Source organism: Periplaneta americana, chromosome 6, assembly GCF_040183065.1.
Source record: "Periplaneta americana isolate PAMFEO1 chromosome 6, P.americana_PAMFEO1_priV1, whole genome shotgun sequence".
Taxonomy (NCBI): Eukaryota; Metazoa; Arthropoda; class Insecta; order Blattodea; family Blattidae; genus Periplaneta; species Periplaneta americana.
Window position 1 is genome coordinate 105115742 of NC_091122.1, and position 25905 is coordinate 105141646.

General features: G+C 35.7%; 1 protein-coding gene across 1 annotated transcript in view; it reads right to left on the bottom strand.

Annotated features, from left to right (window-relative positions):
* Positions 1 to 24586, bottom strand: part of wgn (Tumor necrosis factor receptor superfamily member wengen) — a 123519-nt gene extending 98933 nt beyond the window's left edge. The window contains exon 1 of the mRNA XM_069828685.1: positions 24458 to 24586. Coding sequence (XP_069684786.1) covers positions 24458 to 24556 — 99 coding nt within the window. The 5' untranslated portion in view covers positions 24557 to 24586. The remainder of the gene's footprint in view (positions 1 to 24457) is intronic.
* Positions 24587 to 25905: the final 1319 nt, after the last annotated feature.

Consider the following 25905-nt stretch of genomic DNA (forward strand, 5'->3'; position numbering starts at 1 on the left):
GGCACCTTGGAATCCACTTCTTCACATAGGCCCTCGTCTTTCACTAGACCCATTATTGAATATGGATATTAAATTTATTGCACAACATCAGAAAGTAACTTCAAATACTTGGCAGAATACTTCAATGCAACAAGAATCATCACAAATTTAAGAAATTCTTGTCCGAACTCAATATGCTTATATGAAGCTAATGTAAAACCATTACAAACTTACGAAGGAAAATCAACAATCAACAGACCGCTAAGTCTAGAGACAATAAACAGAACAGGAGAATATTTACGTAACTGAAAAATCAACCAACGACTATAAGAAGACCATTATCTACTCCGACAAGGAATGTAATATAGGCTACTCTTCAGCAAGTTAGAACCATTATAATACTATAACATCAACACAAACCCTCAATTGCATTTATTTTCACACAACACTGAACTCAATAAACATAAAAAGAAAGACAGCCCTTTAGAACTGTAACGATTAGCTCTAGAAATCTCCAATATGGTATCACAACAAGGTATAAAAATCTATACAGGTGGAAGCAGATTAGAGAATGGGAAAACAGTCAGTGGGGCACACATTCTGTATCTGGAGACGAAGTAGAAGAAATCAAAATTATAAATCAAGATCATTCGTCAATTTTTACAACAGAACTTGTTGCTATGCAAGCAGCCTTTCAAAAACTGTCAAAGTACACTAGGGCTACAAGGGAATAAGGATCTTGACAGCAAAAGCTCTATTCAACATCTCCAGAACTGCCATGAACTATATGATCACTTATCTGTAAATATAATTAAACACAAGATCTGTCCAGAATAGAAATACATATACAGTGGATTCCATCACACGTCGGTTTACCAGGAAATTAACGGGCAGATAACATACCTAAAGAAGGCTGTGAACTAAGAAAAACAGTCAAGGGCACATTCACCTACTCTGAAGTATTCTCCAAATGCAAAAAAGAGGTAGGCTAAATGCAATATGGAAAAATCCACCATGACATGAATGGTACAGAGAGGAACAGACGGGAGCGGCCATCAACTGTCAATTTATTCGAGAATCAAAGATTGGTGGGCACACAAAGTATATGAAGATAAAATCACAGTCTAATACACACAGTCGCGCAACTTCAACACTTTTTTTGCCAACATTCGCGACACTAGCGCCCAAGCGGCAGGCAAGGCACTGGTCATAGGGTTGATAGAGCCAGCACGTGCTTTAAAGGAATGCGAGATGTTATAATAACGTTTTAATCATGCGTCGGAATAAAGGTAATGTGTGCAATGACGAAAATTGCAATAACAACAAGTTTAAATCTCCGAATTTGTCGTTCTTCAGATTCCCTAAAGTCCAAGAGAAAATCATAACTCAGTTATAACCTATAATCCACGTTGTAGGTAGCCTACGTATTGTGTTCTATAAAACATTTATTACTTATCAGTTACCTATTTGTATGTCAGGAAGGACAGTTTAAATAAAAACAAAGTAAATACCTGTTACAGTATATTATTATTATTTTTTTTTTGCAAAGATCATATGTGTAAATGTGTAACCATTCCGATTTTGGATAATATATCTACAGTTTTTAATGCAAGTAATTCCATAATTTTTGTATTCGTGTTTTTTTCTTTATATTTTTCAAAAGTTGAATATTATATAGCATTCAAGTAGGTATCATGGTGTTAATTTTGCAAGAATTCATGGAGTATAGTAATCCTTTTGCAAAATATTCACTTCTTGAATAAATCCAGACTGTGTCGATAAATTTCTGATGTGTTGCTGTAGATTCATGTGGCAGACGTATTAAGTTCTCAAGAAATAAAAGAGCCTTTTTTAATTTAATAGAAAAAGCAATCTTTTCTGTAATAATTTGCATGACTGTTAACTGTTATTGGTGTTGATTTTACATTCCCAGTGATTATTTGAGCCGTTCAGTGCAGAAGTGGTCTAGGTCAAAATCAAGCAATGAGGTTTAAAGTAAAAATTCTGTAAAATACAGCGCAAAGTAGCAATTAATATATCCTTTGTGCTATTCACTGACTATTAATAGTTTAAATACATTCAATATTAACTGCCACTTTGCGCTGTATTTTACAGAATGTTTACTTTAACCCCTCATTACCCATTTTTGACTTACACCACTTCTGCTCTGAAAATAAAATTAGGCCTACATTTTCTGAGTTAATTGAAGTTACAATTTTTTCAACAAAATTGTGTGTTCATTTATCTGTTCTCACCTACGTCATATTAACAGTAAGTGCATGTAAATTACGTATTATATAGGTAGGATAAGTTAAAATTAGGCATTATGTGTGAAAACTGGAAATGTAATGTAAAATGCGGTAAACTTGCCATAAAAATTTAAACCATAACATCAGCACTATTTGTGACTCAAAATAATAAAGGAAATACCGGTTCTTAAGAAATGGAAAAATAATGAACTTCATATTAATGTTTAAATCCTCCCCTTTTCTTTATTTTCAAGATTACCTCAGCGGCCGAGTTTACCTCAATTTGCGGTATCCAAAATCGTTAATTTCTCAGGAAATATGGAGAGGAGTTCACCACGCGATGTACCCTACAATTCTGAAGCTACTAATTTTTACTCTTCTCACAGAAAATGCAAAGTTCCAATGATTCATAAATATATTTAGGAATGAATTGAATTATATTATTTCAAACCATGATACGTGATCAGGGCCATGATTCAGTTGTAAGGAGCAGAAAGAATTACGTTTATTCCCAGCTTCTGAAACTTGTAGATTAACTGCGTGTGAAATTCTTCCAGGATTCTAAAGTAGAATTAATAAGAACCATATACACTTATTGTATAGCATAAAAATATAAAATAAATTACGCAAAACCCTTTTCTGATGTGTTATCATATGTCGTGTACACACTTTTAACTTGCCTGCCGCTAGAGGGCTACTGTCGCGCCAGCTGTCAAATGTTGGCATATTTTATACGTATGAGTTGCGTGACTGTATCTATTAGACTGTGGTAATATCTCAGGCGATATTCTCATTATGTACAAAATGCAACACAGACCTAGCCTCACCAAATCATCTCCTGACATGTACAGGCCTCACTCCAGATCGCATATACTCAGAACCAAAAAAGAAAAGTGATACACCAGCTGCAACAATATAACCTCAGACTTGGTCTAAGCATCTTGGGATAAGAAAGGAGAAGAAGAGTTGCTTTTATTACAAAGATAAATGACTAGTTCAGCAAAATAGCTATAACAGTTCCGCAGCTTTAGATGGAAAAATTTTAAGTATAGTCAGGCAACATTCGAAATATAGCACTTCCGTTGTCGAATCGCGCATTACGTCATTGTTCTACATGACTTAATCCCCACTTCAGCCTGTAGGAGCATTTGGTTTCTGCGTACTATGAAGTGTACGTATGTTATCTGGATATAGTAATACATTTTAAGAATTTCCCACGTGGATTCACAAGAGTGGGTTCTGCTTTCATTTCTCTTTAGCGTGAGCAGATGTTTTACACTGATCTCCTACCAGAGTTCAACCAATAATTCATCTATGGCAACAGATCAAACTGGGACTCAGATGATCCAGAAAGCTTCATGAACAACAAGTTCTTGACATTGATCTATTCTACTGCAAGGACACTTTCAATTAGAGTTAAAAGTTTATTCACTAAACGAAGCAAACGTTCGCACTTTTTACCGATATTAAAATAGTATCCATAGTTAATAAAAGTAGTTGCATATTATGAGGTTTACTTTCAGATCTGCCTTCCTTTAACTTTTGAAGTAGTAGTCCTTTTCCCTTCCCTCTTATAAAAATACAAAATTCAATCATCGCTAAAAATCTGAAAGCCATACACTTCTTTAATAGTAATTAACTTGTATTTACTGTAATTTCGGACTGAAATAGAGAGAATATATGTTTTTAATTTAGCCTCCATCATAATTTTTGCTTAACATTATTAAGAATTCATCATATTCTAAAAATGTCTTTAGAAACCCTGCTCAGGAAATCTATATTAGATTGACGAACGTAATAGCATGTTCTATTCCCATAACTCAATGACATCCAAAAATATACACTAACTATAAAAATTACCGTCCCGCGCCGTGACGTCGTGGTCTAAGGCATCCTGCCTAGGACTCGCGTTACGGAATGCGCGCTGGTTCGGGTCCTCATGGGGGAAGAAATTTGTTCATGAAATTTCGGCCAGTGTATGGGACCGGTGCCCACCCAGCATCGTGATGCATTTGGGGAGCTACGATAGGTAGCGAAATCCGGTTGCGAAAGCCAGCTATAACGGCTGGGAGGATCATCGTGCTAACCACACGATACCTCCATTCTGGTTGGATAATCGTCCACCTCTGCTTTGGCATGTGGGCGTGAGACCAGCAGCCGGCTGGTCGGTCTAGGCCCTTCACGGGCTGTAGCACCACGAATTATTATAAAAATTACCACTTAAGGTAAGCGTTCACTGATCAGCACCGCACGCGCCGCACGAATCGCAATATTTATGTGAAGTACGTTCAATAATAGCATCAGTGTCACTCGCATGCGCGCGAGCACCGAATTTTCTTACAGGTGCAATGGAGGACTGCACGCTTATCACAATAATTGTTAAAAATTATTTAATCTATAATACCCAGAATACGACAGTCATCAATTCATCAACGTAGACATTATAGCCATCGATCGCCGGAATCAAAGAAGCCTCATTCTTGACCCCACTGTCTGTTTTGAGAAGGATGATCAACAAGCCAATAACGTTAACGATGAAAAGAAGTCTATTACAAGTCTATTACAACCCAACATGGGAAGTGAAAGGACTTCTTTTTGGGGCTAGAGGAACTTCATTTAAGTTAACCAAAACCATTCTCCTTTATCTTAAATGTTCTAATGAGGACATTAACAAAATTTGTCTAATGGTATTGAGAGATTCATTATCCATTTTACACAATCACTTGTATAATACTATGTAATTTTTTTTACTTCATTTCATTACTCTTCAATGTATTTTCATCTCATGTTTCTCCGAAATCAAATTGTACTTTATTTTTAAATTTATCATTGTTCCGTATTCTCTCCGCAATCATACTGTATTTTTAATTTAACCTCTGCTTTGTATTCTGGATCCTAGTGGTCAGTCGTAGATGTCGGCCAGATGTCCCAAATTGTGGAATTTGTGTGTGGGAAGAGATTGGAGCATTAATGCGGCAATCACGTAAGTTTGAATAATGTTTTATTTTTAGACCCCACGAAATCGAGGCTCCTTTGATAAGATGTACATTGTTGGTTACATTATTTATTACTGCTGCAATATCTTCCGATATATTGTCCTTATCTTGACGACTGCTATAATCTGGTGTTTTATATTAAATGATTTTTCATAATTTTGAACAATAAGTGTATCAAGCGTACCGTCATTCATTGCACCTGTCAGTTAGCCAGTGAGAAATCCTGTACTTGAAGAAAATGCGGAGCACGATTCTTGTGGTATCGTTCACTAACCAGAATTCGGTTATGACGTCATCAGCACGCACTGCATGCGCCGACAGCGTTGCTTTGCCGAGGAATCCGTCCGCATTTTCCAAGAGGCGATTCTGCGGTGCGGGTCAGTGAACGCAGGTCAATTTAAAATAATGCAAATAATACGAAAATGCGATTCGTGCGGCGTGTGCGGTGTGGATCAGTGAACGCTTGCCTTAAAAGTTATATGATTTTCATTTGAAGTAGTAATGTTAAGTAACATGCATTTATGTAAGAGAAACCTTAAGGAAAGCTTAATTGAATGCAGTATCTTGCTTATCTCAGATAATGTTGATAGGTTTACATTTTGTAAAAGGCATATTTAGAGTCTTCCTAATGCCTAAATTGGATGTTGTTTTAAGAAAGTATTGAACCATGTTCGTCCTGAGAGACTGACAAATGAATAATTATTATGAAGGAGTCATTTCATTAAAGGGAACGTGACTTAAGTTCAATTTCTGTCATATAATTTCTGCCTTAAGAAGATAGGTGTAATTGATTCATATTATAATTACTATTCAATAGTCTTCCTTTCTAAGAGATATGTATGGGTCCAACCAGCCATTTTTTTTCTCTTTGCTTTGTATTGAAAAGTGTTTTGATGTGGTAGCAAGACCAGTTTCTGTAACAACATATAATTTACAGATATGACTGAATTGTTACTATAAAATATAATTACGTAATTCGTAACCCGCTGAGGATATTGTGATGTTATAAGCCAAACTCAACCAGACTACAAACAGTGTAAAGGCTCCCCCAAACAGACGCGATACGGAATGCGTTACGATAGCGTTACGATTTTGCGATAAATGTTTTCATTGCGTTCAATGATTGTGTTCACACACACGCGATTATCGCAACATGCGTTATTATCGCAGCAAGTAGAACGCGACGATTCTGCGTTCTATTCTCCCGGAGATGTAGATCGCGAAAACGCCACGCGTTTATTTTGATGCTGGGTTGAAGTGTGTCATTTATGGATTCATCTGCAAAGGAAGAGGAACATCTCTTTCTTGGATGAGGATCGTCGCAGGCAAAGCAGGCGCAGGTAAGTCCATGGTAGTCATGTATGGTTAAGATAAACAATATAAAAACGTATAAAATGATGATTTAGCTTTTCTTTGCCAAGAACGTGAAATAAATAACAAGTACGCCTACCCGATTATAAACTTTATTTTTTTTTTTAATTTGCTCTTTTTGTTGCAGGAGATTGTGGATTCACGAGTTAAATGGCACAAGGGAAGAAAAAGATGAATTTTATATCTTAGTTCAACAACTAATTAGAAATGAAAAACATTTTTATATATATTTCAAGATGACAGCTCAATGTTTTGACGAGATTCTGGGTAAAGTAACGGAAGACATAACGAAGAAGCATATTAATTAGCGTAGCTCGAACCCACCCGAAAAATGACTTGCAATCGCAATAAGATAAGCGAAACACAGTAATGTATGTAAGAAACATATTTAATTTAGCTTAACGACCCAAATCAGTTACCAGTCATAAAAATATTCAAATTTAATACTGACTTTCTATAAAAAGAATAACATATGAAGTATACTTTTGAATTTACAAGAATTAAACACAAAATGAAATTTAATTACATCTGAAACTATGAAAAACAAATTTGTGGAGTGTGAACAGTTTAAATGCTTAGGCCTATATTTTAAACAAAAAATAATGAATCAAAAAGCGGAGGTACCGGTATTATAAACATGAAAAATATAAGTTCGCCTAATTTAAATCAGCAAAGAACTTCTTTGAAGAAAATCATATTGTGTTTCACCTTGATCTTCATTGTCAGCGATTTTTTGCTCTAAATAACAAAAATAACAATCTCTCATGTTTTTCCATCTATTTTTCACAGCGTCGGCTGAAAGTAAAAAAGGTAGGCCTACCAATTATTTATGTTTGAGTTTGTCCTATCACAGTGTTAATATGTTTTTCTTCTTCTTTCAGATTTTTAGCGACTGGAGATAGTTTGTACACCAACAGGCCATAGTTTTAGGGTTGGTTTTCAACCATTAGTGCAACTGTGATGGAAGTTTGTGCAGCTATGTGAGAAAACATGAGATCTGAATTCATGCCAGAGCCTTCACGACGACTACGGGAAAGTTAAGCTCAACGATTTGAAACCGTGTTGACGCCATAGATGGGAAACACGTCACCATCAAGTGTCCTGACAACGCTGGGTCATCTTACTTCACATATTTGAAGAAACATTCCATTGTGCTTTTAGCTGGAAAATTTGCAGCCTACTTCAGTCGAACGGCTTAAAAATGAAACTGCTGTAGACGTAAATCCAGGGTTTAAGCCACAGTCGCATTTGTCGCATTTTGCTACTCCACTTCTAAAAAATATAACAAACTTTGAATGTAAATGTGTAAAAATGCGACAACCACATTGGAGTTCAGAGACGAAGATGGTAATAGAGAAAATGAAATCAGAGATGTGTATGGACTAATTTGAATTTAAATGTAATGCTAATGGCATCATAGCATGGGCATGTTAAAAACAAGTATTGAGCAATAGATGTTCAGAAATTGATTTCAAAGAGTGGTGCAACTCATGTAAGTTAAGTGAACAATTTCTTCTAATTGATTTATATAATTCCATCGCATACTGTAAATTGTGAGCGAGCAATTAGTTGCATGAATCTTGTAAAAACTGGAATTAGGAACCGCCTTTCAGTAAAAATAGTTTGCATTCTGCTAACCTTGAAGAGCCTGCTAGTAAAGAATTTCAATGTTTAGAGTACCCATAAAATAACGAATTTTAATGTGAAGTAAATTCAGTAGTAATTTATTCTAAACATACCTACGTCTAATGATTTACTTACATAAGTATATCTAGAATGTGGTAAGATATTGAAAGTAATAAAACTCCGACAAACAAATTACATAATTTTTTGCTTCCACATATTTTATTAATTTTATATTTCTGCACAATTATTTATAATATTGTACAAGCATTTTGCAATTTGCACAAATAAATGCTTTTTCATTTGTGCATTTTTGCGACAGTTATTTATTTTCTAGCTTAAACCCCGCGTAAGTTTACAAGCCAGTATGACATCAAATTATAAATAAATAATTGCACTTATTGTTTACATCTAACTTTGTAGCTATCTCCTTCCATTTCTTCTCCTTTTCCATGCCACGGATTTTCCTTTACCAACTCAATAAAAAATTCCACGTTCGTTTACAAGTAATCCGAAATCGCAATCTTTGAGCACAAGTGATATACACCTGCTGAAGGTAACTGGTCTTTGCGCTGTGGCTGGAAAACTAAAATCCGCATATGTGGTCACCCATTAAGATAATCTGATTGGCTGGGGACGTTAGAATATCGTATATCGCGGACGCGCCAGTTTGGGCACCTCTTCGCGATAGTGCGATATTGCGTTATCGCGAAATAGTAACGCATTCCGTATCGCGTCTGTTTGGGGAGGCCTTAAATCTGCTCTAGTAGTCGATATGTGATGCATCGGTAATTGACAGGGACTGATGGCTCTTAGCGTAAGCCTTTTAACTTTGTGTTTTGACAAGATTCAAATGTAATTCTACGTATGTCAGGCAATGAGTAAAACTTTATTAAATTGAAAATTTTTTTGTTTGGCATCAATAGTTGACAAGAAGTGCCAACTATTAAAACAACCTATAGAAATGTTTCAATACTTCAAATTATCTGCATGTTAAATAAACTCTAAAAGTGTTTAAGTTAAGTAGTTATCATTACACACATATCTAACATCGTTTTTCATAAATATTAACATTTAGAAATTGTTTCGAGTGTAATATAGAAGTTAAATTACGTACTCAAACATTTGCATTACAATTCAGTGCGACAGAAGCAAGATCTCGACATGTGTTCACTGCAGTAAGCTTAAGAATTATTTATCTCACTAATCTCAGTATAACGAAAGCATTGTTTCTGATTATTTAATTCCAAAGCGTACGAGTACACATCCTAAAATCTACAAGTACCTTCAATAGTGCTACTTCATTAAATTACGTATGTTATTTATTACGAAGCATTTAACTTAAAGTGTCAACTACTAGTGTCATGTTAAATATCAGTACTTTAAATGATAAAACTACGAAAGTAAAGTAAAGTAAAGTAAAAGAAAAATAAGCGTTCATGATAATGATGATTATAATGCATATGATGGTGGTGGCGATTCAATAAGCAGCATTAAAGTGGCAACAAGTGTAACTCCTTTTGTAAGAAAATCCTCACAAGACTGATGGAGAAATTAATCAAAGGGTTCAATTCATGACGATGGCGCTGGCAGTGGTGGCGGCGGTGGTATTATTGTTTTGTTGGTGATGAACATCTCCATCGCCACCTTAATGGACCGAGGCATTTGATTCATTCCTTCATCACTCTTGTGAGGATTTTCATGAGATGATCACAATTAGCATGATTACATAATCATAATTATGACGAGCATGATGCAAGACCTTCACGTAAGATTACACAGGACAAACAGAAGTCAAGGAACACGTCCATTTTCTAACAGAGTTACATTTCAGCTTCTACACCGGTTATCGAATCCGGATTCGTTAGATTTGTAAATGTTGATCTTTAGAGAACGATGACAATAATAATAATAATAATAATAATAATAATAATAATAATAATAATAATAATAATAATAATAATAATAATATGGGAAAACCTGCCAATAAAACATCAGTTGAAATGAGAAAATTGTCTACAAATGTCTCGTCTACTACAAGTTTCAAAAGAACTGCAGGAATCAAATTGTATTTCGTTTCGTAGGTATCGTCGATAACTGAATCACATGGAGCGTTGGGAGTTTAGAAAATATTATTGGGCATATAGGCCTAGGTATTTTCTTAGCGGACATCCCTCCTCATTGTAATACTTGTAACTAATACTGTACAAATTTACTAAACACTGTTTCATATACATAACACTTATATTCTATTACTTATTTACTTATATATTATTTTTTATTTTTTGTATCTCCAATAACCAAATAAATTGAATAGATTTGATTCTGTTATTTAATATATACATTAGAAATAAGAAAATAACTTTTTTTAGTTATATTACAAAGAGAGAAAATCCCGCGCCGTAGCGTCGTGGTCTAAGGCATCCTGCCTAGGACTCGCGTTACGGAATGAGCGCTGGTTCGAATCCCCATGGGGGAAGAAATTTTCTCATGAAATTTCGGCCAGTGTATGGGACCGGTGTTCACCCAGCATCGTGATGCACTTGGGAAGCTAAGATAGGCAGCGAAAATCCGGTTTCGCAAACCAGCTATAACGGCTAGGGGGATCATCGTGCTAACCACACGATACCTCCATTCTGGTTGGATGATCGTCCACCTCTGCTTCGGCATGTGAACGTGAAGCCAACAGCCGGTTGATCGGTCTTGGCCCTTCATGGGCTGTAGCGCCATGGATTTGCTTTACTTACAAAGAGAGAAATATCCTCTAAGAAGATGCCTATATGCCCAATGGTATTTTCTAAACTCCGAAGGCTCTATAGCGAATCCTACACAATGGAAAAATGGAAAGAAAACTCGAAGGGGATGGGAAACGTCGTGTTTGGATGCCGGGCGAGTGCGGCGCATGATGCCACGCTCGCCATATTAGGCCCCCGCACATTGAATGCGAAATACACAATCAGGCCGCGACTCGCACGTCCTCTTAATTGCGGCCCCGTGCACAAAACAGCCGGCTCAAGAGCCCTGTACGCCCAGCCAGATTAAGGAATATCAATCTGCTATTAGCCACAATTCCTACAAATATTCACCATGCACTTCATTTTACAAACAATGTATTTCTGGTGTGTCAAAATACAGGGTCACAATGTTAGCAAAACTACACAATATCACCAGGAGAGCAAGGCATTTCGTGACGCTGCGAACGAGCTCTAACTAGCGCCACATAAGATTGTAGGAGACTCGGTATGTACTGCCTATTCTTATGTCTAAAATCTCCAAACTTCTGTTGCTACAACTGATCTCAATATTGCTTTTTCCACCAAGATTCTTCTCTGACCTACCATGCGGCTATTTTTCTCATTTCCACTTCATAATAAAACTGTTTTGGACTACTCTACTTTATTTTCTACAAGTAATAGGAACAGAGATTAAGGGTGTTTGAGAATAAGGTTCTTATGAAAATATTTGGGGTTGAGTGCGATGAAGTTACAGGAGAATGTAGAAAGTTACACAAAGCAGAACTGCACGCATTGTATTCTTCACCTGACATAATTAGGAACATTAAATCCAAACGTTTGAGATGGGCAGGGCGTGTAACACGTATGGGCGAACCCAGAAATGCATTTAGAGTGTTAGTTGGGAGGCCGAAGTGAAAAAGACCTTTGGGGAGGACGAGACGTAGATGGAAGGATAATATTAAAATTGATTTGAGGGAGGTGGGATATGATGATAGAGACTGGATTAATCTTACACAGGATGGGGACCGATGGCGGGCTTATGAGGGCGGCAATGAACCTCCGGGTTCCTTAAAAGCCATGAAGTAAGTAAGTAATATTAGCACTAATTCGAACGAGGTTGTAATACGTAGGCCTATTACTACTATACTTTAATTAACCGTAACAAAAAATAAATTTCTCAGAATACAAAGACAAACAGCGTGTGAAAGATTTTCTTGTTATACCTTAGCAATCTGATCTCATTCACGTTCTCCAGTTTTGTATGAGTGTGACAACGCTGACAGAGAGCTAAGATAGTCTACAGAAACCCAGCATGTCAAATTTTCTTTTCGATTCCTAAATGAGCCTTCGGACTCCTAAACGGATTATGTATAAAGCGTGCCTTTCCATACTGAAGACACGAGTTCAAAGCTTAGTCTTAAAAGAATTTTTGCTAGATAAAGATGATAGGCCATAAGAACTAGTTCTTTAGGTGCAATTCTGTTTCTCTTTTCACATTTCAACTTTTCATCCACATGACTACAAGAAGTTGGCCTTTTGGTTCTTTTTCAGATTCAAGAAAATTCGACACAATTAAGTCATTTTCTTGGTGGTCCAAACAAAGAAAGTACAATTCTTTCAATAGAACTATAATATATTAGTAGTAGTCAGTTCTTTCAATCTGTTATTTTATTTACGTTTGTATTTCATTACTTTATCTGTTAATTTAAGGAAGTTTAGCTCTTTGTGAATGTTCTAATATAATTTATTTAGGCCTATATATATTTTTTTAAATTTAAAAATGTCAATCCTGCAATGTTTTTCAAACAGCTCATTTATGTTGTTTCATTATTTTATATCTCATACAAAATACAGAAAGTAATACCGCTGAAAAAATCTACTTCGATATTTTCACGAAATTACAGATTTTTCAGTATTCCTTGTGCCGAAAAAGTTTTTGTCAACGAATTCTCCTGAGCTATTGGTCAACATTCATATTAATTGTCTCATATAAGCTTATCCGGGAGTGATTAACATGAAATATAATATTTTTTCGGTAAAATTAAGCCATTTTTACCATTCCCACCACGTCGTAGCCTTCATAATTGTCTCAGCAGCGGGACCAAATGACAAACTTCGTTGAGATCTTCACAGTAAACTTTCTAAGAGTCAAGCAACTAACCAATTGGAGTTATCGACATCGACTATATATTCAGGTATGACTTGAAATATGAGGTGCTCTGGTCGAGTTTCTGATACCCATTTCAGATATAGTTTTACCTTTCTTCCGTCAGTATTATAGCCTATTGAAATAATGAGAGAATTCTCTAAGATTCAAAAGTATGAACATGAATCTAATGTAGATTGCTCCATTGACAATTGACATCAATATTATGTGATATGAGACATCAGATATACAAACAAGTAAGCCATGAGCTCCTGGTAAGAAAATGAGTTATCCAGCAGCCCCGTCAGAAAAATCTAATTTAATTTATATATACACTTATTAATATTACTTGTACAAGTACTGTTCAATACATATGTCTCTGCTTGACAAATGTCCTACAAATTTTATTTCTAAGACCTGCTTCAGCTTATCAGGTGTAAAAATTTATAAACTACTGCTTTCCAGATCATAAACTGTGCGAAGGTTTGTTTTATAGACATTGTTTTTAAGGCAAGCCTGCAGATAAACGTCGTACCTAAAAACCAGGGACTCTCGGTGGACACGAATTACGGCCTAATAGTCCTATTCGGTCTTTAAACACAGATTACACCGCACGTTGTAAGAGACAACAGTGTGTTGGGCTCCATTGTCTTATTCAAGACAAACCTAATCCTGTAATTTTTCTTCATATGTTAGTTCATTATAATACGGTCTAAGAATATTCCTAACATAGATTTCTTTCTCCATTGTGTCATAAAAATATCGTCCTAAGTACTCCACACTTCTTTTCGGTTATTCTTATTAAAAAACTCCCCAAACATCACATTATTTCTAGGTATTTGTTGTACCCCAGGGTAAAACTACTCTGCAGCACTTTCTCTATTGGTCTATGATCTATGATCATTTTAGAAAATATTTTAGAAATAATGTAACGCATTATAAAGCGTCGAGGAGGAAGTTAATAAGTTGTAAAAATGAACTGTCTAGACTCTAGAATAGCGGTGACCAAAACGGGTGTAGTAATTACATCGTGTAATCACAGACATTCAAACGGGGACGAGGAGTTTCCTGTACATTGCTGTGTTTTTCATTCACGTACTGAAGGCAAGCAGTGGCGGTCTACAAACTCTGTCTCTACAAGCAGTAAAAAGTGGTTTCGTAAAGAATGAGAAGATTTTTTTTTTTGTTCTGTCGGACAAAATGTAATCTGTTTACTTTGCTCAACGGTTCAATTAGGAGTACATAGAAACAATTGCCACGCTGAGTAATGTATTATTATTACTGACCACTAAGTATGTGTTTCTATAATTCTTCTGTGCGTGCATGAATATTGATATTTTCACATCTTCTTCCTAGAAGGATAAAATTATTAGGCTTTACCTCAGTTTTAATCTTCTTAATCTTTAGATGAGGGTAACTATTTATTAGTTATTCATTTAATAATAATATTGTAGAAAAACCGATTCAATATTATGTGCCAACGAACTGTTAATCGCCAGAAGTGACATGTCTTAAATCATAGCCAGGAAGAGAAATATGCCATAAATAAATGTAAGGAAGTCAGCTATCTAATGGGGTTTGACATATCTCGTGCTCTAAAGCCTTTTAATAGAACAAAATTTATCATAAGAGTAATGGTTAAAATAGCTTAAATAACTTGTCCGTGAGAAGTTTTTAATTTTGAAAAACTACGAATTTCTCGACCAAGTATCGAGAGAGGAATTTAGAAAATTCCTGATTATATTCAAGAGGAAGTTAAAAAAAGAAGCAAGAAAAAACTTATATTATTCACTGGCTTTTCTTGATGAACAGCAGTGACATTACTGATACAGCAAAGCTTGAGATTTTTATCCGCGGGATTGATCAAGATGTTAGTACAGGAACCACCACTGGTTGTAGTTTTCATGCCAAGTTTCTTTCCTCCGTCTCCTTACTTCATAGACTGTCTGTCGCATGTAATCACTGCAGATCGAGTTTTGGACACCGCTGCTCTAGAAGGAAGGGAATTCGCTGATCTAGTTATGAACTCTGGTTGGACGCCAGCAGTCATCGACATACTCTCTCCGCGGCACGTAGATACAATCACACCCTTCAATATGTGTATTCATTCAATGACGCTAAATCAAAGTAAGATTGACTACGTATAGTAGTGTTTAATTCTAACTGGCTAACAATGACGGAACATCACTCGAACTACGTAATTCCTGTACGGAATTCCATTGTATTCACTTATAACTTATTGCTGTTAAAGATACTCCGATGTGCTAATCTGTATTGTCCTAATTATAATTTTTTACTTGGTTACTTAACGGCGCTGTATCAATTACTGGGTTATTTAGTGTCAATGTAATTGGTGATAGCAAGATGGTATTTGGCGAAATGAAGCCGATTATTTGCCATAGATTAGCTGACATTCGGCTTACGGTTGCAGAAAACCTCGGAGAAAACTCAACCAAGTACTCAGTCCAAGCGGGAATCGAACTCACGTCCGAGCGCAACTCCAGATCAGCAGACAAACACTCTACCATCCGAGCTACACCGGTGGCTCTTAATTACGATGACTGTATGGTTTTTCTTAAGGGGACGAAGTAATGATAGCAGTCAAAAATCCAATTTTTTTTTTATTTTGCGTTAAAAAGTACAAAACTTGCTCTTCAAAACAATATTAGGCTATCTCTGCAGATAAGCCCTTTAAATGGCCTATTTAAATTTGGCGGCGCATGTAATTCGTACATCCTTATTTTTTAATGCAGTTTTCCTTAACTTGACATTTTTCCAACTTAAGTGCGTTGCTCTCTGAAACTACTGAATCAATTTACATGCAATTTTTACAATGTTTTATGCAGTCTATGTTCTACAACAGTGGTCGTCAGCACTCGCTGAAATGTGCAAAGGGTACGCGGTGCTGTCTCGTGTGCACTGTCGTGCAACAGGGAGAGATAGAGAGCATACCCGCTAGCAGCTACGGAGTGCACCGTAGTGCACTGCGTTTTCCGCGGGTAAGAGAGACTAGCCCCGGCGTGCTCTGTGCTGACGACCCCTGTTCTACAAAGTAGACCTAGCCTATGGGTTTAAGAATACATTGATTATCAAAGTTCAATATTTTTTTTGTTTCACTAAGGGTGAATTGGTATCTAAATTTTGCTTTAAAATGTACAATATACATTACTTGTTAACTTGAAAAAAAAATACAAGGTATATGAAGATTGCAGCAAGTAACGTGCACCTAAAGAATGAGATACATTAGCAAAGTGGGCAAACAGGTTATCAGTTAGGGCCTTTCTTTTGCACTTGAATACGAAACTAATTAGTTGTCTTTTATACTACTAAATTCAGAATGATTTATTGTATAACCATGGAAATTTTTATTCTACTCTGAACACTAAAAGCCTAGAAATATTGAACTAAACTTTGGTACTGAAATTCTTCAATCACACAGGCATCACTATTCACTCCACTTAAGGCATAAACGTTTTAAGGGTATTTTGCCGACTGAAGGTGAGATGCGGTTGTTGAGAATATCCTTTGCTTCAAGATCGCATCCATTATTAATGTTACTATTAGGTTTTCGGCTTTTTTAAGATCAGACATGGATTGCAGAAGCTATTTCAAGAAAGTTCGGAAGAAATTATGGCAGCAGTTGGCGGACACAAGAACAAAAAAAAAAAAAAAACTGCTTTACATATTTGTAAATTCAATAAATCAAGAATAGTTTTGTTTGTAACTAGTCTGATTAGAATCACCATAATAAGTAAAATAAATATCAGCTAAATGAAGTATGATGAGTGAAATTAACTAAACAAGCGAAGTGTTAAGGTATGGAGCTAAAAAATATTGAGAATAGGACGCATGTTTATATGGCATTTTTTTTCGATTAAAAAAAAAACACACACACACACAAACACAAACACAAACACACACACACACACACACACACACACACACACACACACACACACACAAAACTGGGCTCTAACCTTAGAGGAAATGCCGCTGTCCCTGTACGGAAGCGCGCCAGTCGAACGCAGTAGCCAACCGTTCTACAAGTCATCCGACGTAAGTTAAAGTAAATATTAACTTAACATGGGTGCAGTAACAAACGCGCACAAGAATGGTTCTTCAGAAGTGTGACCGTAACATAACTGGTGTTCGGTAGAACCGACCACACGACATATTTATGTCTGAATTGTGTATTTGTGAGGTACCGTAATTACATGGAACTTCCTCATGAATTTAATCTGGTACTTTATATACTTTTAATAACATAAATCGCCGGGCCAATTCTAAAGGTGGTACTGTAATTTTAAAGATACGATGGAAGGTTATGATGTCATAGATGGCGTCAGAAGGTGGTTATAATTATAATAGCTATGTACTGCAGCGTTGTTTATTTTAATTTACGATTTCGTTACATATTTATGGAGTTAATGACATTAAATTAAGCGTATATAATATTTCTTACTCACCATTCTGTTTTATTCATCATGCACTTCGACTATTCCTTCACTAGTATAAACTGTAACTATGCTTAAATTAGTTTCACTACTAGCTGTTTGTGAAGTCATTCCATGAAGCCAAAATTAAGCACGATGTTTTGTAGAATTGAAAATTTGCAGTCTTCAAGCCAAGTATTCTTTGTAATAGCAGTCATTTTCTTACACTGACTACACTTTATTTGAAACGAAAATTCACTTTTGATGATCGTTTGTAAGTTTTAAATTTCACTTGTTTTTCACTATGGACAATTATTCTTTGGTTCTTCCGATGATGTAAGTTGTATTCTCTATAAAACTAAATACTTTTTTCTATAGTAGGCCTACCTAGTCATGATATTATATGTATCCACGTTAACGTGTGCTGTATGTCTTGAACACGTTGCACGCTTTCACTAGTACCGATAAGATAGTTCTTGCCACTGTACACGTATTCATGGAAGTAATGTATGCTACATACTACCAATAAGTAGAGATTTATAAGCTATCGATCTATTAGGTACTACGTATACTGCCGTCTATTGTTTTGTTTATAGACTATTATCCTAGATCATATCGTCGCCTGAATGCAAGAACTAGGTAACTTGATTTTTCATATTTTGTGACATCGCTTATTTACTAATTTATTGCACTAAGGAATATGTCTCGTTTTCTTTTACCTATTTGTTATATTGGAAAATAGATGTCGCTGGTCGCTGATATCGTTCGATCAGTTACCTAGATCCTGGATTACATTTTGTGCGATTTTTGCTATGCTATAAAAGAGGTAACTAAAAAACGCAAATTTCGAGTTACCTAGTTCTTGCATTCAGGCGACGATATATATCCAGATAGGTCGGCCTTATAGGCAGTGATGGTAACAACTTTTGTCAGGTTTACTATGCTGCCATCTAGTTGTTACATAAGGAGTCACGCCATAATTCCAATTTGAATTGCATTATCGACTATACTGCCTTCTCGTGTTCATTTACGGCGGACATGTGGCGATCCTGGCGGTTGTTCTCTTCAAAGCGCTACCAATTTTAACATAGGGATGAGCTATCTGTTACATAATTATATGATCTAGGCTATTATCATAGAAATAGTCGTTATAATTCTACAGATAGACGATTTTGACTCTTGACTTGTAACTTTTCTTGGTTTAACGGCTAAGGTGTTGAACAAATATCAGATGTAAAGGTTCTTAGATCGAATTCCAACGTCGGCAGTGGTGACTAAATACAATGTAATGCAGCTGATATATAGGCCTATAATTAGATTGTAATTGTAGATATGTAAGATATGTAAAGACAAAAAAAAAAGAAAACGAGAGAAGAGAAAGATAGGAGTAAAGGAAAGAAAGTAAATAGAGAAGGAAGAGAGAGGGGAGATAAGAGAATAATTTTAATTAAATACTCATATTTCGGTAGTAGTGACGTCATCAATGACATCAAACCTTTCCATCGTACCTTTAAAATTATTCAAAAGGTAAACAATGCAAATTTTAAAGTTTTGCGATAACTGAATTTTAAAGCTTCTTGTTCCTATAAAAAAATTCAATTAACATCAGTCTAATTGGAATTTAAAGTATACCTGAAACATCATTAACAGAATTTGAAGTAAATTAAAGATCCCTGGATTTTTCACAGCAATATGAAACTTTAAAATGCAGCTTTTTCACAATTTTAAATGTTGAGTTGTTTCCCTTTTGAACTGGTCGTCGAAATATACACTGTTCTAACTAAAATCTTACATCATTTATAGTCTACTAAACAAATGAAGCACACATCACCGAACATCAGTAGACTATTTCGATAACATATTGACATCATAAGGCCAAGATCAGCTCTGTTTGTTACAGAGAAATGTAGTAGGCATTGGAAAAAAAAAGCAGTAGGCTAATTTCACGTCCGTCGGTTATATTAGCAAAATTTCACGTTGTAGCCAGGGGTGAATGGTAACTGCCGGCGGAATGGAATTGGTCGGAGCCAGTTAGGCCCATTACACTTGAAGAGATCTCACTAGCGAGAACTGTGTTGCGAGAAAATTCAAAGATTGATAACATGGATTCAAATGGACGTCCACACACAGGAAGAGATTCTCGTTCGAGGCGAAAACCTCGAGCGAGTTTCTCGCTGAAATCGGTAGCTTAGCGAATTTTCTTGACATATTTATCAAAGATGTTCGACATTTATACTCTTTATGACAATTGAATGTAGAAAAACATGAAGAAGTAATATAATAGGTGGCGATGAACTGTATTGTTTTTATTGACAATGAGGAAAGATGGCTGATAATTGCAGACAGAAACTTATCGAACTTGTACGTTGTCATCCGTAGGTCTGTTTATATGATACACGGGATGAAAACTAGATAGGTAGGTAGGTAGGTAGGTGGATGGATGGATGGATGGATGGATGGATGGATGGATGGATGGATGGATGGATGGATGGATGGATGGATGGATGGATGGATGGATGGATGGATGGATGGGTGGGTAGACAGACAGACAGACAGACAGACAGACAGACAGACAGACAGACAGACAGACAGACAGACAGATAGATAGATAGATAGATAGATAGATAGATAGATAGATAGATAGATAGATAGATAGATAGATAGATAGATAGATAGATAGATAGATAGATAGATAGATAGATAGATAGATAGATAGATCGATTTATTGAGTAATATTATACGTACAAATTTTATATTATCATAATTTTGTCTAATCCAATGCACGGGTCTTCTGACCGTTCGTGCTTTGTACCCGAAACAAGTTCTGCTTTGTAGGTTCCCCCCCCCCCCACCTATGATTACATCCAACTACTCTCTACAAGAACACGCATATTAAAATGGAAATGGCACAATGAAACACATTATATAATATATCCTAACCTAAAAGACCTAAAAGTGTACAGTTAGGTGTATACTGTTATCCCTTCCTCAGTTCGCGTCGCAGACTATAAAAACACGAAAATTAAAGGAGCCGTCTGTAGATAAATATCAGATGTTCTGAAAATAAGTAGGCCTATATTTTACTTTGATGAGCTTTAATATTATTAATTATAACATTTGAAATTGTGTCTGTATGTCTTAACAGTTTACATAATTTTAATCAGAACATAGCGTAGAATCCTCTATCATATCACGAATGGCAAAAAACTGAGGTCTATTCAACCTGAAATAACACCTAAACGTATCATTCAAATCGAAATCAGTGATCGAAACTCGCCCTTATCTTCGTGAGATACAATGTGATTTGCAGACATTTCTGGCTTTAATTTTAGGCCTACTTTTTCTTTTCATTAACAAGATATGTTCATGTAACTCCATTTCCTCATCATCTGAAGATTCAGATTCAACATATTAGCGTTCGTACAGTTTGTAAAGTATGACAATCTACTTACAGGTTATATATTTAAATACGGCAACATACGTAAATGCATAACTTGTAATATTTCCCCCAACGAGTGATTATTATAATCAGAAAATTACTCACTGCATGAAGGCAGTACATAGATGATCATAGCGAGGTGTGATCTGTGATAGCGAGAACTCGCGAAGTGTGTGGAGGAAGGCTCTTCGCCTCTTTCTCGCAACACTTTTCTCACTAGCGAGATCTCTCTCTTCAAGTGTGTAACGGGCCTTCTCAACGTTGACACTCGCTCAATTAAATACACACGAACTCCGTGTTTGAATTTGACAGAGGTTATAATATTATAATTATCAATAATTCTTTCCGTGCATTCTGTCATGAAAACTAGAGATTTATAATAGTTTGAAGGGGTGAATGACGAACAATAAAGTACTCGCCTTTAGGCATTAAAAAGCGAGAGATGGAAAAATTTGACACAGGGGCCCTAATTAGACTGGGAGATCTTTAAACGTGTCGGGAAACTCTGACACGAGACACACGGCTTGAAGTCCCTCCTGGAGGACTTGCGTCCCGGATTTTTGCGTCCTGAAAATTCCATCGATCTCAGCCGGGTTTGAACCCACAACACTTGAGTCTTGAGGAGAGTGCTTTACCTCCAGACCACTGGGGACGACATTATGTAGGAAATGTAAATCAATGTGAATATTAAATTGTTTAAAGACTACAGAAGGCCATGAATTCTATTGCCAAAACAAGTTGACAACAATGGGTCTCATAATACACAACAACAGAAAGTTGTCTGTGACCCACTTTTTATTGAAGGAAACTTAAATTCCGAAATATTATCTGCACCTGCTGCAAAACAGTATCATTCCAGCTTGCAAAGATTTGTTTTATGGCAAGGATAACATGATTCAGGAAGAAATATTATCAACAAGATGGTAACCCTGCACACTTTGGAAGAGGTACGACTGAACAATTCCTGAGAAGTGGACTGAAAGAAGAGGACACATTCATCGGCCATCTAGATTGCCAGACTTCAATCCTTTAGATTACTATCTGTGGTGCTACTTGAAATCTAGAATGTACCGCGATAAACCTAGCGATTTATTAGAAATTAAACAAAGAATCAGAAATGAGATGCTCAGAATAACTCTAATTAATGTGCAAAAGGCATTATACTATTTTCGTGACAGACTGGGACATTTGGCAAATTTCCTCATTTCGGACTATATTGGTTATCAGACAAAATGTTAATAAACTAGATGGTTAACTTATCTACTTACTTACAAATGGTTTTTAGAGAACCCGGAGATTCATTGCCGCCCTCACATAAACCCGCTATCGGTCCCTATCCTGAGCAGAGTTCAAATGTCTACTATAGACTACTAGTTTGTCTTCGTTTATCTATCACGATGTGCTCTATTTGGTTGTGTGTCAATCCAACTGGAGAAGTCCAAGTATATTTATGTATATCCTTATGGGGAAATGTTGTACTTTTCGACAAATTTTTTGATGTGACAAAGTTGACTAATTTAACTTCATTATCATTACTAGTTATATGTGGCTCTCTTTTCCAATAGTCTGTTTAAAAATATCCTCTGTCCTACTTTAGCATTGAAATCATCCAAAAAATTTTCATGTGATATCTAGATAACTGATCAAAAGTGTGTTTCATTTTCTCATAGAAGCTCTCCTTTATATGGTCGTCTTTCTCTTCTGTAGGAGCACGAGCACTTATAACTACAATATCGCACCATCTACCCGTAAGTACTAAATATGATAACCTGTCACTGATAAATTCGACCTTTTTTTGGTGCTGATTTTATTCTTTTATGAATAAAGAATCATGTTCCTAATTTGTGAGTGTTGTTTCCTTCTTCATAATACAACATGGGCAACATGTTAACTAAATAAAGGAATCACTCCTGCGAAATAATTGTGACATAATCAGAAAACAATTAGATACAGATACTCAGAATTCAGAGAAGAGTTTAAAAATGTAAAATAAGTAGGCCTATATAGTCTGTAAAAAGTGTTTTTGTCACATTCTGTGTAGCCGAGGAAATAAATTCGCTAAATCCCATGCACAGTATTATAAGTTACTGATGTATGTCTAATAGATCTTGCATGTAATATTTTCAATGAAACTGAAGGTGATAACGTTATAAACAATATTCCACACTTTTTGTTCATTTTATATATTATACGCTCTTTTTGGTGGCTGAATTTATTTAGGAAATAACATATTGTTTTGTGGTAACAAATGTCGCAAGAAAATCATAATAATTTTAATACTTAAGGCCTACATTAATTTGACAACCCTAATCTTTTCAGTTTCTGTAACGTATGGTTATTGTTACCGTCCTGTGACGTGGAACAAGATACATTTTCACAATAACAAATATTTTTCAATGAAAGTAAAAATTGTACCGAAAAAAAAATCTTATATGACCTTTAGTAGTTAATTATATTTGGAAACAATTTAAGACACGTTTATTGGCTTTTAAGGTAGAGATATTAACTGAAATTATTTACAGTGAACACTGCAATTACATATGTTTGCAAACTTCCACAAACATTATTTGTTTGTTGCAGGAAAAGCCGGATGAAAATAATATATACATTACGTAACATTAACTCAATACGAATTCTACATAGGCTATATATTTAGCTGTATGCAATAATAAAAAAAACACCATACATCAAAATGATATAGGCTAGTTGTCACTGAAGAAATTTGGTACACATGGTTCCATGTATCGTGAAGATATTAAATGAGGCCAGGTGTTTTAACAAATGAAAATTTTCGATCCTCAATGTAATGTGTTCCCTTTTCATTTCTTGATCTACTTATATGCTAATGAAGGCCGTTATATCAGTTTTGATGCTGGGTAACTTTCGGTGCTGGACCCCGGACTCATTTCATCGGCATTATCACCTTCATATCATTCAGACGCTAAATAACCCAGATGTTGATACAGCGTCGTAAAATAACCCAAGAAAAAAAAAAATATCAGTTTTGTGACCAAATGGGCAAAATTTCAGTATACGGATTCATCACTGACAATTATAGGCTATCTTAAAATACTAAAATGAGCAGATTTGTCTGCTTTTGTCGAATACAGATCATCATGCTTACGAAAAGGCACTTTTCAGTGCCAATAATTTATTTTGTGTACACAAGGTTGAAATTTTGAAGTAAGAGGGAAAGGAAGGAATCCGTGTTCTGAAATTGATTTAACGCATTAAAGAAAATGTGGAAAAGTAGTTTAGTCACATTTTGGGGACATATTAATTCCGCGTCAATTTCTTCCGCCTTACATGCTCAATCTAAAGAAGGAAGGAATCGACCAACGAAAGTATTAAGGTATTACCGCAATATCTTAATTTCAACACCTACATATCAATCTTTGATTCTATGTCCCAATTCTGGCACCACAGAATAAATGCCAATTACTAGAGCAGTCAATCACTTCATAATTTAATAGACACGTGACATACCTTAAAAATTCGTTCTGTAGTCATCTTCATTGAAACAGGGACAACTCCACAAGATAACACGGCACATGAGGATCGCTCTATTGCACACCAACACGGCATCAGCTTAAAAACTGACTGACTGTCACCACTTTCTTTCCTGGCGGTAGCTGACCAGCTCGCCTAAGAACGTACAAAGAACTTCGCTAGCAAAGATATCCTGTCTCCGTTTAACAAAACTCACGCCCGTCTTTTTTCCTCTTCACCTTACTTTGCATACGAGGTCTAAATAATAGCACTCGAAGATTATGAAAAGCTGCCGCTACAATGCTTAAAATACGGGATTCTAGTTAATTTATTTCCTTTATTTCGAAAAGTATATGTATTTATACAAAATCGTATATCTCATAAATTCATAATATATCACAGTGAAAATTAAATTTCGCTCAATATTTAATTCGCTATTTAACAACGCTGTAACAAATATTAGATTATTTAGCGTTCACAGAATTGGTGATAACGAGATAGTATTTGACTATATGAGGCCTAGGATGCGCTGTGAGATTATCTGACATTTGCTTTACAGTTGTAGAGAATGTCGGGAAAAATCATCCATGTAAACAATTCAAGGGGGATTGCGAACATACACCGGGCGCCGCCTCAATCAGTAGGCAAACGCACTACCGCTTGAGCTATTAGAAAATGTTTGAGAATACTTAGGTACTATAAAAAGATAAACATGTAACAGATTACGATACATCTTTTCAAAACAATTTTAATCATAACACAATCACAGTTTATGTCTCTTAAATGCTTACTTTATTCTAACAGATAAAAGAAGCATCATCTGCGGACCTCTGGAAAAAGAACTAAGAGACTAGTGAAGTGCTTCGTGTGGAGTGTAGCATTGTATAAAGCAGAAACATGGACATTACGACGAAGTGAAGACAAGCGACTAGAAGCACTTGAAATGTGATGTATAGAGAATGGAAGCCAGACTTACATAATATACATTCGTTAACAGAAAACCACAATTCAAGTCACACAGAGTTTGTGTGCACTCAATGTTGGGTCTTGGCGGTCTGTCAGCCCACTTGAGATATGTGGATATAAAGGGAAAAATTGAGCCGGTGTCGGGTAGCTCAGTCGGTAGAGCATTGGCGCGCTCAGCCAAAAGTCTCCGGTTCGATATCCAGCCCCAGAACAATTTTTCCCTTGAAATTATTATTATTATTATTATTATTATTATTATTATTATTATTATTATTATTAGTATTATTATTATTATAATCATCATCATTATTGCCAGTGTGTACGCCAGTGTTTTACAATATTTTTCTGTAGACGTACGTACCTTCCTAGGCTTCCAATATTTGTTAAGTGCTCTCATAGTAAATATAATAATAAACAGGCTAATTTTAATGTACTGTATAACAACCATTATGGAAGTTACTATTGAACAATCATTAACA